Source organism: Myotis davidii, unplaced genomic scaffold (genome assembly GCF_000327345.1).
Source record: "Myotis davidii unplaced genomic scaffold, ASM32734v1 scaffold473, whole genome shotgun sequence".
NCBI classification, from domain to species: domain Eukaryota; kingdom Metazoa; phylum Chordata; class Mammalia; order Chiroptera; family Vespertilionidae; genus Myotis; species Myotis davidii.
The window spans coordinates 3,988,463-4,002,703 of NW_006284843.1; the positions used below are offsets into that span (position 1 = coordinate 3,988,463).

General features: G+C 38.1%; 1 protein-coding gene across 3 annotated transcripts in view; it reads left to right on the forward strand.

Annotated features, from left to right (window-relative positions):
• The window catches only part of LOC102772821 (chromosome unknown open reading frame, human C5orf30), a 93,868-nt gene that overhangs the window by 1,781 nt on the left and 77,846 nt on the right, over positions 1-14,241 (forward strand). Inside the window, exons 2-4 of one of the 3 annotated variants that reach the window (XM_015558288.1) lie at positions 2,878-2,964; positions 8,751-8,949; positions 11,215-13,935. In XM_015558288.1, the coding sequence (XP_015413774.1) occupies positions 11,238-11,861 (624 nt within the window). In that variant the 5' untranslated portion in view covers positions 2,878-2,964; positions 8,751-8,949; positions 11,215-11,237 and the 3' untranslated portion in view covers positions 11,862-13,935. Of the gene's footprint in view, positions 1-2,877; positions 2,965-8,750; positions 8,950-11,214; positions 13,936-14,241 lie in introns of those variants that run through there. The other 2 variants (XM_015558297.1, XM_006755137.2) reach the window with 2 other exon arrangements.

Genomic DNA, 14,241 nt, shown 5'->3' on the forward strand with positions numbered 1-14,241 from the left:
CTTCACTTTTTGTATTTGCCCCAGAGTGTGTACAGTGCGGGGGCATAATAAGAGTTGAAATATTGTTGAATGACTGAATGAGTAAATGAATAACTCAGTGGCTGAGTGGATACTCCCAAACAGATACTGTATGGGAAGCCATTATGCAAGCAGAGGGTCCTTCCTCTCTCCCTACAATCTTTGCCTTTCCATTGTCATATATTACTTTTGAGTAAGATAACAATATAATTGCCCAACTGGGACACTTTTGAGACATAAACAGAGTGCTGTAAATAATTATGCCAGGGCACTGGTGGCTGTGACCTGAGACATGTGGCCATTCTACTTTTGAAGGGCATTCTTCTTTATTTACGTCTGATGATAATCTATCATCTTGCCTGAGAAATTTGACACACTTGCTAGTTGATGTTTGCAAACTTTTCTATTTGTAGAACCGTCATTTCCAGTCAAATGCTTGGTGTCTTTTGCTTAGTCACTCATGGTTTCCCTACCCAGAGGCCTGTGGACAACTCTTGACCATACTTAATTTTTCTTATTTTCATTGCTTACAGGTTCATGTCACAGGGCTTTCTATTTGTTTCAGCTGCTTATAGATGAAAGCATTATATACTCTAGTCTGTGCTGTGTTTATTTGAATTTGTTTTTCTATGCAGCATTTAGTCCATCTTGTAAGAATTTCACATGAATTTGTTTCCTTCTTGTTGATTGTTTTTGAGAGGAGATCTGTTGATATCTTGCCAAGCCTTCATGTTCAAAACATTGGCCAGAATTAATTGCAAGTGTTAGAGATTTTTAAAGTATTCTGAAAACATTATTTCAAAAGTATTTTGGGGTAACTTTAATATTACAATGTTTTGTTTCTTAATGGGAGATGGGTTACTAAAATGTTTTACTGGAATCCTTTATAGGCAATCCCTTAAAGAAGGAATATTCTTTTATTAGTTTCTGGCCTTGTTCTTTTAATTTTTGTTCTTGTTTCACCATCTTCATTGTCTTCTTAGCACCAGTGCACGGTTAGCAGGCCGTTAACAGACAAAACAGTAAGCAGAGTCAGGAAGGAATAAAATCCGAGAACTGGAAAGGAGCTCCTACACACCCTGACTGTGCCCTCTGTGGCTCCCCTGGCCGCTGTGTTTATATTCTATTTTTGGCCTGGCACCGGCATCATAGGGATAATCAGTTACTACACTTTGTTTACTATGAAAAACATTTCCTAAACTTCCACATCAGCTCCAGTGCAAGACTTAGATAATGACTTTAAGGCTTCTCTGCTTTCAAATCTGCAATGACGTTTCATATCTAAAGCAGTGTCAGTGGGCTTTGGAGTCAGATGGTTTGGGGTTCTGATTCCTGCTTTGACCCGCAGATAGTATTCAGATACTTTACAGTGGGGATACTGTTTTCCTCAGGGAGCATTTGTTAACATTAAATTGAGTATAGCACCTGACATAGAAGTTACTCAAGATATTCGTTTCTTTTTATTTCCCTTCCCCATTAAAAGTGTATTTAGTTAAATAAGAAATAACGTGAACTTTATAATATTAGTATTGGGGAAATTCTTTTGGGGGTGGTTATTTTCAATTAAATGTCTTATTAGGTAACCATTGTGGTTACATTACAGTTCACTTTATGTTAAAACCAGGGGCTGCAGTAGTGGAGTAGAACCAAGTCGCAATTACCTAGGTTTCTTGGTTACCCAATTTGAGAATAGTTTGTGGCAAAAGAAATGAAAGGGAGTGTGTTACCTAAATCTAAAGTTCCAAAGGCTGAAACGTGTTAGTTTCTTGGAATGACAGTTTGTGATGCATTGACTTCCTCCAGTTTCTCAACCCATAGAAGCAAATACCTCTAATTCAGTGATTGTGCATTTCCTTTGAATAAAACTCTTCTGGGCTGGTAAGGGAAGTAATACAATGACAAACTCCTTGCCCTTACCCTGGCTGTTTGTATTCTGTTGGACTGTTGCCACTTCAGGCTCTGTGCACCTATGTAGGTAAAATGTGTCCCCCCCCCTCTGCCCCGCCCCCGAGGTTAAACACAACAGTAGAAAACCCAACAACCCAGAAACCTTTACAGGTGGAAAAGACTTTGGGAAGTTTTCTCTTACACCTTTACCTCCCCAGGTAAGAGGGAAAGGCACCGAGGAGATGCTAGAAACCTTAAGCAATGTGATAACTGTAGAGGAGTGTTTTTTCAAGTTGTTCTCTGTGGGGGGTTTTCTGTTTGTTGGTTTTTAATGTTTTCCAAGAGCCTTCCAATCATTTGCGTCAGAGCAGTATTACGAAGGATTTTATTGCTGCTATTTTATGGCTAAAATGAGTAGATAACAAAAATTAATTGTATAATAACATCACACATCGTAAAAGGCTTTGCAGCATGCAGAGCACATTCACTCATTTATCTCATCTCACTTGATCCACATAACTACAGGATGAGGGAGGGAGGATGCTGTTGTCCTCAATTCAAACCTTGCTAAGCAAGGTCGTGAGGCAGACTTCTTAGTTAGGCTAGGGCTAGGCTAGGACCTGTTCATTGGACCCCAGCCTCGGGGTCATTACTTTCATAGGCTGCTGTGCGTCTGTTAGGTGGTGGAGCCAACATTTAAATCCCTGAGATTTAGCCCAGGTAGCAACTTGTGGTCTCCAGGTAGAGCTCAAGCAACGGAACACAGAGGAACAAACTTGATAAAACGTTTGAGGTTTAATTTAGCTGAAAATATTAAAAATTATTTTAATTAAATTAATTGCTATTGTATCCTATGTAGCCTGTACCTGGTATTAGTACTTCTTGCCAGTTTTGCTGTTAGAATTGGCATAATTGCTTTACAAGTTTTGTTACTTGTTAAATTAAAGGTTTATTTTTGTATCTCATGTTTAGTATCTGGAATAGAGCAGAAAAATTATGCCTGTGTTCCCTTGGGACTCATTGGAAATTGTACAGTGACATCTTCTGGGATTTAGTCTGGTGAGTTATATTTTGCCTTTTCTGTTTGTTAGCCAGTTGTATAAACATAATATCATAATGTGTTTTAAGAATTACATGAACTGATAAATGTGAAATCTGCGTATATTACTGCAAATATGTATATTATAATTATGAACATTTTAATTACTAGATTTTTATTTAATTAATTAAATTTTAATTGAGAACTGAAATTATTGTTGCAAAATGCTAACATTTTTGAAAATTTCCTTTTTTAATTCCTGTAAGATAAACGAGGTCTTATGGGATATTTCATAATATAGTAGTTAAGAGGTAGTTGCTCTAATTTCAAGGAAATTTTAGTAAAAACGATAGTCTCCAGAGACTGGCAGAAAGTTCTAGCGTATATTATTGTACATAAAGAATGGCAAGCAGGTGACTGAAAGAACATCGTTTTCACTTAGTTGGATAGCAGTTCACTGCAAGTGTGACATTCCTTTTATCACACCATGGATTTAAACTTGAAAATATGCAATGCTGTTGTTTTCCTTTAGTTGTCTTTTTCCAGTATGTTGTCTGTGTATCTGTGCTAACACAGTTGTGCATATGGCTCCAAGTCTTTGAAGGGGGGAAAAAATTAATAATGACTCTGTAATTCTTTAGCATTTTATAGACTAGACTAGTGTGAATTCATGCTTTGGTGTGACATCCTACTAGGCCAATATCTTTATAAGTCCTTTTTTCGAACTACTTAGAGTGGTTATAATCTTTGAAAAAGGTGATTTCATGATAAATGATTTCCAGTTGATCAGTCAACCCCAGAATGAGTCAAAGGACAGTGGGGAAACACAAACAGTTTTGTTTGTTACATAGAGATAGCTTAACAAACCTATGAAAATGCATTTTAGCCGAAACCGGTTTGGCTCAGTGGATAGAGCGTCAGCCTGCGGACTGAGAGGTCCCAGGTTCAATTCCGGTTAAGGGCATGTACCTGGGTTGCGGGCACATCCCCGGTGGTGGATGTGCAAGAGGCAGCTGATCGATGTTTCTCTCTCATCGATGTTTCTAACTCTATCTCTCTCCCTTCCTGTCTGTGAAAAATCAATAAAATATATTCTAAAAAAAAAGAAAATGCATTTTAAAACATTGAAAAAGTGGAAACATTACTAATATTTTGTTTTGAAGAAAAGAGCAAGAAGTTTGAACATCACAAGTACAAAGTACTTTTAGAGGATGTTAAATAAGAATGTGGCTGGGTCACTGGCACATAAAACGGAAATAAAGCACAAAATTTGGTCCTCCAATTTTTAAAATTCTTCAAATTGTATATTCTCAGAATCAGAAGGTATCTTAATGGTTGCCCACTCTATGTTTGAATACCTTAAGTGAAAGGTCCCTTACTACTTCTCAAGTTGGTTCATTTCCCCTTTTGCAGCTTGGCTAGAATGTCCTTCTGTTTACATATATAACTACATCTATAACTGTGTGTACAAATGTGTACATATGTATCTGGAAAGATGTAGATACACACACACACATACTCACACACTCTTGTAGCTACAGGAATAGAAAATTCAGAGGATCATCAAAAAACTTGGAAATATGTCACAGCTTATTTTATTTTTAAAGTCAGACTTATTAAAATATAATTTATATACAGCAAAATTCACCCTGTTAAGGTATAGAGTTTGATGAGTTTTGACAGATATAATCAATATAGAAATACTTGTCAATATAGAAAATACTGTCACCACCCTCCAAAATTCCCTTTACCACTTTGTAGTTCATCCCCTTCCCCCAACCCCGTCCCTAGGCAGCCATTGATTGATTTCTGTCCAATAGTTTTGCATGTTCCAGAATGTCATGTAAGCGGAATCACACAGCATGTAGTGTTTTCTGTTTGCTCCTTTCACTGACTGTAAACCTAGTTTGCTCCTTTCCATTGCCGAGTGGTATTTTATTGTATGGACGGAGCACAGTGTATCCATTTTCCTGTTGGTGGACGTTTGCTTTGTTTCCATGTTTGATGATTATGAATGAAGCTGTTGTAAACAGTCACATTCAGTTCTTTGTGTGAACATATAGTTTCACGTGTCCTAGGTTAATATCTACAAGTAGGGTACGTGGGTTGTTTAATAGTCATTTATTTAAATTTGTAAGGAACTGTCAAACTGTTTTTCCAAAGTGGCTGTACCTAACTGAGGCTTCTGAGAAGCTAAAATAACTACACCAAAGTGTATGCAGATGAGGGACCTGATTCTCATTCAGCACAGGTTTATTTTTATTTTATATCCAGTTTTAACAAGTTTGGTTAGCAGATTTATTTAAAGCCCACAGTGGATTAGGAACAGTAAACTTGAAGGCCTTAGGAATAGGTGTTAGCAATCGGTCCCTAATGTGATGGTCACTGATATGACTAATACTATTGGTTAAAAAAAAAAAAAAAAGGTGGGGCCGGAACTCATAGGGGTGAAATTCTTCTGTCTGACAAGGTCTCAGGCATGAAGGTTTCTGATAATCACCTGGCGATCTTTTACAATTCAGAGCCCAGGCGAATTAAGTCACGATCCGGGTAGAGCACAGACCTCAGTGTTTTTTGCAGCTCCTTAGATGATGTCAGTGTGGGCAGGGTTGGAATCACATGGTGGTTAGGAGCCCAGCAGCAGGATGAACTCAGGAGCGCTGAACGTGGAGCCAGCCGCCCTGGGACTGCCTGCCTGGCTCTGGGCAAATCCCTGCCTTGTGCCTTCAGGGTTGTCTGCTCTGTAATCGGAGGTTCCAGGTAGGTGAACTCCAAGATGGTTCTGCGCTACAATGTGATGGTTCTTGATATTATTAACCTCATAATAGCCGTGCTTAAGAGACTCCATTTCCCAAGCACTGGCTCTATTCTGAACAGTTTGTTTCAGGTACCTCTTGAACAGAATTCTGTTCACATGATGCCATTTTCGTTCAGTATATTTTAGACAGTTATGTTATATCTGTTTTCTCTTAAGTGATATTGCTGTAGGTTTCTAAAAACAGTTCAAGCATATGGAGGAGTTTTTTTTGTTGTTGTTACTGAGGGTGACTTTTTTTTGATAAGCCTGATTTAAAAAAAAAAACCTCAGTACTTCTTTGTATAACAGTTGTGAAACTTATCAGCTATTTTCAGAGATGGTCTAAGGACTAAGGCATCTAGGTTATATTTTAAAAATGTTGCTCCTTTTGCCAAATGTATAGGGAGTTGTTCGGAGCTCATCAGTTGCCATACAGGTCACAGTGCTTTAAATGTGCTCATCTTGGTGCATCAGGTTCCCCTGCATGTGGACTGAGGTCTGGATATTTGCTTTAGTTTCGGACAAAATTCCCAATGGCATGCCGCACCCATTGTTTTTAAAATGTGCACTGTGTACATTTTTCTGGTAAATGTTAAAGTGTTACTTGTCTCATGTTGTCTAGTTTGAATCCTCGTATATTTCAAGGAAATATAGTCATACCTGTGAACATGGCCAGGTCTTTCATATGTGTTATAAATGTACTTCAGTATCACTGCTACTGATTGGACTGTGAGAGAACATGATATTGAAGAACCTTAGGTGTCATTTGAAGAATTACGTTTGTTCCTAGTACTTGTTTAAGAAACTGAGTTTTAAAAACATTGTTCAACTACAAGTTGACTTTTGTTGCTTTTTCTGTTTTAGACTCTTCTATCTACTACAATCTTGCTGCTTCTGTTATTATAACAACACCTTTTCTGTTTCCTGTTGCCAGTCTTTATTTTTGCTTTTAACTACACATGAAAGGCACTAATGGAAGCAATAGGGTATTGCTGGTTTCTGACTTTTAGTGTTCTGCACTGCAGAAGTTAGCATTGGACCTGAGTTAGCAATGGACCCGATTTCTCAGTTCACATTTATTCTTATTGCTGCAGTGGAGGGGGGCGGGGGTGCCTGTTGCACATATCTGGATTGTATACCAGAGTGCTTTGTAATCATTTATCTTGCAAGCATGCTTTTTTTGATACAAGGTTATTTTAGAATATGAAACAAAATGCTTAGTCGTGAATAAGTTTGTTAAAAACTTCAAGCAGATTTTTCATGGTAAAATGTGAAGAATTTGTTGCTAAAACACAGGCCATCTCCAGTTGTAGTCATTCATTCCCGACGGATGACTTTTAATAAGAAATTTTGCAGTCTAAAATATTGGACATCCATATATCAAGATATGCTGGCTTTGAGACCATTAGGTTTTTACTACCTTTAGCATCACCCTTTTTATGTAGATTTCCAGAATTAGAAAGTACCTGGACTTCCTCTATTTCAGGTAGGACAGTACATATGCCACTTAGGCCCATTTGAAAGATAACCTGAGAAAGTAGATTCTGTAACTACTGTCAGGTTCTTGCCCCAATATTTAAATCCAGTCAGGAAATTATCAGGAATTTAACCGCATAGAAAGTTTTTATTTTCAGTCACATTGAAGAAGTTAGCATTCCACCCAGCTCAAAATGAAATATTCGTCAGTCATTGTTCCCTTGTCCGAAACCCAAGGCTCCACATAATGGATGTTCTTTAGAAAGGCAATATGTAAGTGGGAAGGATCTTTAAAAAAAAATCTAAGCCATTTATAGAAGTTCTGGTTGTACTCTTCTCATTCCTACTTCAATATCTGGAACTGGAGATGTTCTTGTACATATGACTATCCAATAGAGACCAACGGAACCACCTAAAAGATCTGTTAGTTTTGAGACTATGCTATAGTTTGGAGAGAAGTATTGATGCTTTATAGCTAAAAAATGCAAACAAATTTTCAACCCTTAGAATTATTCACGAGATGTTCGCTATATATTACAGCTATATATGTAAAGATTTAGAACGAGCATTTTTGTGTTCCAGTGCAGCAAGACTCTGGTTCAGAAATTTTACATTGGGTATTGACCTTAGTTACTTATTTGTGAAGAGGGTATTGGCAGTGCTTATTTCTTTAACTTTTTGGTTAAATCATGTTTTCTACCTGGAGTGTGTTGTTCATGTCATTCTAGTATGTTGGTTTCAACCAGACCGCTTGGTTGAAATTTCCAGAGTTCTTAAACCACATCTAATTAAGAATGTAGGCTAAATCATTGTCTGTCAGGTGGATGCCTGAAGATCCTTTTGGTTATTTTACCCACACCAGGTAATGTTTTTTTTATGGTGTTTTTGGCTGCTGGAAACTTAACCAGTGATAGTTCTCATCTAACAGTGATTTCTAGTTCATGCCACACATTGCCTCACTCCACTTTTCTAATTTTCTAGGTACTTATTTTCTAGTTGCTATGTAACTTTTGCCTTTTACTCTCAAACCTTTGTATCCTACCGTCATTTATCCTTGACCCTGAGATATTCTAGGAATTCCCGATGGTCTGCCTTGATGCAGCAGGATTGACTTCATGCGGGAACACATTTTTGATGATCCTATTGTCCAGTCTTCTTTCCTGTGACTTTGTACACTATTAACTTGCTTAGCAATTTTTCTCCCTCATAGGGGGAAAAAAAAAGTAACTTTCAGCCTAGCCTCTGTTTGAATTATTACCCAATTCAGAATGGGTAGGATGTGAAACATGGATTTTAGGAAGTTCATGATATACCAAGTGCAAATTCTGTAAGGTGGCTGGTGGGAATCCGTGGACTGTCATAGACTTCCAGATTTGGAAGAGACCTGGGCCACTGCCACTTAATGCGACTGATGCTTCAGTGTCACCTCCCGGGTAACTACTTGGGAGGGCGCCCAGTCTGTGTGGATGCTGCCTTGCCTCCCCAGCCCTGGTTGTTTGGGCCTCACTGACCCTCCTCTGCTTGTCTTTTCAGAATAAAGTATCAGAATCACTTCTGCCTGTCCGGTTACGCAGGATGGAGGCCTTCCAATAGGCTGTTCCCTTGTGCTCTTATCTGGATAACAGAATTCTTGAGAAAGGGAGGGTTAGTTTGTCATTTGGCTTAGAGTAAACAATTGTTTCTTCAGCACAAAATGGGATGAAGCTTCAGGCGGCCCTCTGAAGTTTATGAGATGAGAAATCTTTAGGTTTTGGTGGGCAGATCAAAGTAACCAGTAGTCACCTACTTCCATCCTCTCCATAGAGAAATAAATTACACAATCAAATACAAATTTGTTTTTACATTAAGAAAATAGAAAAAGCCAATTACTTTAAATCTAGAAGGGTTGAGAGGCTAAGGTGTTTTGGTTAAATTAAAATTGGAAATAGCCTAAGATTTAGAGTACAATGTAAGTAAAACTATATTGATCCCTTTAGCATTTGTTTTATCTCAGGAATTAAACTTAATTTTCACCTGACATATAGATGTGGACTGTAGTAAGGACAGGATGGCATCTGGTAACTTCATAGTCTTGGTTTATTTATTTTCTAATGAAGGAAGTGCAGCATGCAAATGAAGGAATAAGGTTGTGACTTTCTTTAGTTTTCTAATTGCTTGGATTAAAAAAAAAAATGTTTTAATTGGCCCTAGCTGGTTTGGCTTAGTGGATAGAACATCGGCCTGTGGACTGAAGGGTCCCCCCTGGGTTTGATTCCGGTCAAGGGCACATACCTGGGTTTCAGGCTCCTCCCTGGCCCGGGCCCTGATAGGGGCTCGTGCAGGAGGCAACCAATCGATGTGTTTCTCTCACATTGATGTTTCTCTCTGTCTTTTCTTCTCTCTCCCACTCTTTCTAAAAATCAATGGAAAAATATCCTCAATAAAATTGTTTTAATTGATTTCAGAGAGAGGAAGGGAGAGGGAGAGTGGGATAGAAACATCAATGATGAGAGAGAATTATCAATGGGCTGCCCCCTTCACTCCCCCAACTATGATTGAGCCTGCAACACGGGCGTGCCCGGAGTGGGCATTGAACCGTGACCTCCTGGCTCATAGGTCCATGCTCAGCCTCAGAGCCACATCGGCCGGGCTCTAATTGCTTGGCTTTTAAACAGATACCCAAATTTTAGGAAATGCATCAATTAGGAAAAGGTTTTGTTTTACAAAAGGATTCATAAGAATTATTTAATATAACCTTTTTCAATAAATATTTAATCTTAAAATCAATTACTACATGACAAGATTATAGGAAGCAATCTGACATACTTAAAACTGTGTTATCTACATCTAATTGAGGATCAACTAGAAATAAACTTTCTCAGAAATGCCATTGTCATTCAGGTTCCCTTAGTATTTTATTTTCCAAAATTTGATTTATCTGTGATTTTCTAGAATCTGGCCATTATTTGTGGTACTTCTTGTCAATGAGATTTCCAAACAATGTAATGAGATTATTGTGATGAATAATATTAGTATTCTTAATTCATTATGAATTCTTCTGCCATTTATTAAACAGTTCAGAAGTGTAGTATCTTAGATGGTATGTTTTATGATGAAATGCTCAAATAAAATAACATCTGATATTTTATATATGTTTCATATTAAAAATGATTTATTGTATTTAGGATTAACTTTTAAAGTACAAAATGGTTAATTTTGCGTAATTCATTGGGAACATGGAAGGAGGAATATTTACAAGGTTTGGGGGAACCTTCCACTAAGACTTCGCCTTACCCTAAGACAAACTTTTTAGGCCTACAGTGGGACCTTGACTTACGAGTGTCACGACTAACGAGTTTTTTGAGATACCAGCTGTCTCTCGGCCGATTTTTTGCATTGAGTTGACAGAGTAATTTGAGTTAACGAGCTCCTTAACGAGCTCGGTCTCGGAACGAATTAACTCGTAAGTCAAGGCCCCACTGTACATTGAATCTTTGCAGAAATGGATTAGCTTTTATCGATTTCATTATATGCCCCGTAAACACATTTGAAAAGAATTGCAGATTGAAGAGCTGAGCACGTATTTTTAATCATATGATGGGAAATGAAAAGATTCTAATTTTCATATTGGAAAGAGTTTGTAGATTCTTGTGAAACTGTGTATGATTATTCTTATTTGCTTAATGTTGAGATCTGTATTTGATTTGCTTAATATCGCTTCAAGTAGTAAACTTGGCGTGATTGAATGGAGCACTGGTTTTAGAGAAGTATTGTTATCTGTAGGCTTCTCCTTTCTTCCAGCTTTAATTTAACTTGCCTTGAGTTCTTAGAGTCAGAGAAGTAGTAGTCATTTCATGCCTGCTCTGGAGCGTGTAGTAGACAGATAAAAATCTGTCCAATGTACATTGGCTGTTTTCCAGGCCAGAGTTACTTCATGCTCCTTCAACCTTCTAAAATGACCCAGCTTGGCCCATGGTTCTGCGCGTTACACTCTTCTAATCTGTCTGTCTGCTTTTAGGAGTGTGCAGACTGGTGCCTAAAATGGAAGTAGATGTTAATGGAGAGGCCAGAAGTACCCTGAGCACCCTGCCCTTGCCCGTGGCTGAGGTGAGCTCCCCGGGGAAGGCAGAGGCCGAGAAGCCCCGCTGCTCCAGCACACCGTGCTCACCGATGCGCCGGACGGTCTCAGGCTACCAGATCCTCCACATGGACTCGAACTATTTGGTTGGCTTCACTACTGGTGAGGAACTCCTGAAGTTGGCCCAGAAGTGCACAGGAGGTGAAGAGAGTAAGGGAGAAGCCGTGCCTTCCTTGCGCTCCAAACAGCTGGATGCAGGACTTGCCCGTTCCTCTCGTTTATATAAAACCAGAAGTAGGTACTACCAACCGTATGAGATTCCAGCTGTCAATGGCAGGAGGCGAAGGCGGATGCCCAGCTCAGGAGACAAGTGCACTAAATCTTTACCTTATGAACCTTATAAGGCCCTCCATGGGCCCCTGCCTCTTTGTCTTCTTAAAGGTAAGAGGGCTCACTCCAAATCTCTGGACTACCTCAATCTAGATAAAATGAGCATCAAGGAGCCAGCTGACACAGAAGTGCTACAGTACCAGCTTCAGCACCTAACCCTCAGAGGGGACCGTGTGTTTGCTAGGAATAACACATGAATGACCTGCGGAATGTGTAAACCAGTTTATGATAGCCTACGCTCGGCCAGAAAAAGCCCGCTGTTGGACTCTGTACAGGACTCTCCACATTATAGATGGTTATATCTGCTAAGTGTTCCAGGAACATAAAAATTGTTCGGATCAAATTTGAATACAGAAATAAAATCACAGGTACTTGGGGAGAAATCATTCTAGAGCACGCAACTACAAAGAAAACAGAATGTTGACCATTAGTTTGTATAGCTTTTTAGCTAGGAAAAAAGGCTTGGTACGGTAAGATCTTTATGATTCTAACGCTCGGATTGGGAATGCTATCTGCTCGGTTGTTGCTGACATGGTATGATTCATTAGAAATTCGTATCTTAAGTACTCAAGTACTTCTTTAACCTCTGTATTTTACTATACAATGTATGTCATGATTTGTTTTATGAAATTTAGAACTTGAACATTGCTGAATTTTGGACCACTTTTTATTTTTAAATATTGAGTTTAAATATTTTATAACTGGTTTTGCACTGAAAAAAAAAAATAACAACTAACATTTCCGATTGACACAAGAGCATAAGCTTTCTTCACTTGCCTCAATAATATTATTGAGCAATGAATTTTTTATTTCCGCATGGAAAGTTACTGATCTCTCTGGCTGTAAAATATTCCTTTATAGTGTTATTAACATGTCTTAATAAAATTAAATTTGGGATACAAAGTATTTATTTTACAATAGGTGCGGGGAGGGGGAAGCTTTTCCAGAAAGTTTCCAATGTGAAGTTTTCATGAGTTGAAAAAGTTTCCTTTGGGCTTATTTTCTAATTTAAAATTCACCTGGAACTTTAAAATGGAAAGGATTCTTTTAATTGTGGATTATAGGCATAATACTGTTTGCATCTGAATGTTCTGTAAGTGAATGGAACTTTCATAGAGGAACTCATGATTTCTACTATCGAATGCTTAATCCAAGTATGAAGTGATACCATTCAGCATGGCATCGGGTCATCCCAGTTTTAGGTTTTTGCCGCGCAAGCACTCATTGAAATTCCAGTTTCTAGGATTAGTGTAGGAGCCTAAAGTGCTCTGCAGATTTAATGGGTTAAACCTGGATTACTTAACAATTTATGTCAATTGCACTGGTTTAATTTGTTGCTAAAGAAATGCTGTCCTGGCTTTAGTAACAAATACAGCTCAACTATTCTTGAATATATTTTGGAAAAAAAAATGTATGTCACTTACCTTTTTTAAAAGTTTCTATTTCTTTTTTGACTCTTGAAGGTGCAATTTATTACTGAATTGGCATTTCTGGCAGCATAGACCTGCTTATTTTAAAGTTTATTTTGGGGGCTGTGAGTTTCTTGGGTGTTAGCACTCTTGCTTATAAAACAAGAACACCTTTTAATTAATGAATGGGCCATTTCTGGTGCCGTTGTGACTTTTCTTCAGCCGGAATGAATGGCAAACTATTTAGAGCAGAATAAGTATTAGAAACCCGTAGGAACTCTTAATCAACATTTATTATGCTTTCACTGAGGCAGACCTTATGAAAGAACCTTGGTGAAGTTGGCCCATAGCTTACTGAGTTGATCAAATTTCTTGGTGGGCTGGGAATTTTCAGCTGTTGATACTTTAACGTAAATTGCACCTTTGTAACATATTGACAAATGGTCACTAAGATTAACCATCTCTATACAGTCATTAGTTTGACAAGAAATAGAATCCTGTCAGATGCCAAAGAGTTGGGATTTTTACGTTTAATGATTAGACATCGTTATTTATTGATGATTTACCCTGTGGAACTGTATTATTTCTAACTATGAAATAAAAGGGTGATGTAAACACACATTGTTGTGTGATGCTTTAAACGAGGTCCACCATCAATAGGCTGGTTGCTGTTCAAGAATTCCGCCTACGCACTTACTTTTAGGCCCTGTTTTTGTTTTGAAAAATTACTTTTGGTGCTCCTCCACATTTCAAGGTAAAGGATGTATTCATGGCAATGATTGTATTCTGTGTACCTGTGAGAGCTGTCTCTGCCTGTGCACCTAAATAATTTCTTGAGCTAAATAAAAATATGTAGCTTTTTGTTTTGTTTTGTTTTTCCCTTAAAGACAAGTAAAACTCTGTGGCAAAAATGAATGGGTTAAAGTTGGAGATATGGCACATTTGCTATGTCTGATTAGTAAAGATGCATAACTTTTAAGTTTGATTTCCTAGAAAGTTTTGAAACTCTAGGTCAGTAGTTTTCAAAATGTGATTGCAGAGCCCCTTCCTTCATTCCTTCTTGGTTTCTCTGCACTCCATGGCCTGGTGCTCCTGTGGTAGATGCTGTCCTAGCGAGAAAAAAGGTTAGGCTGGGTCTCATTTATCTGAAAAAAAGTCCCATATCATT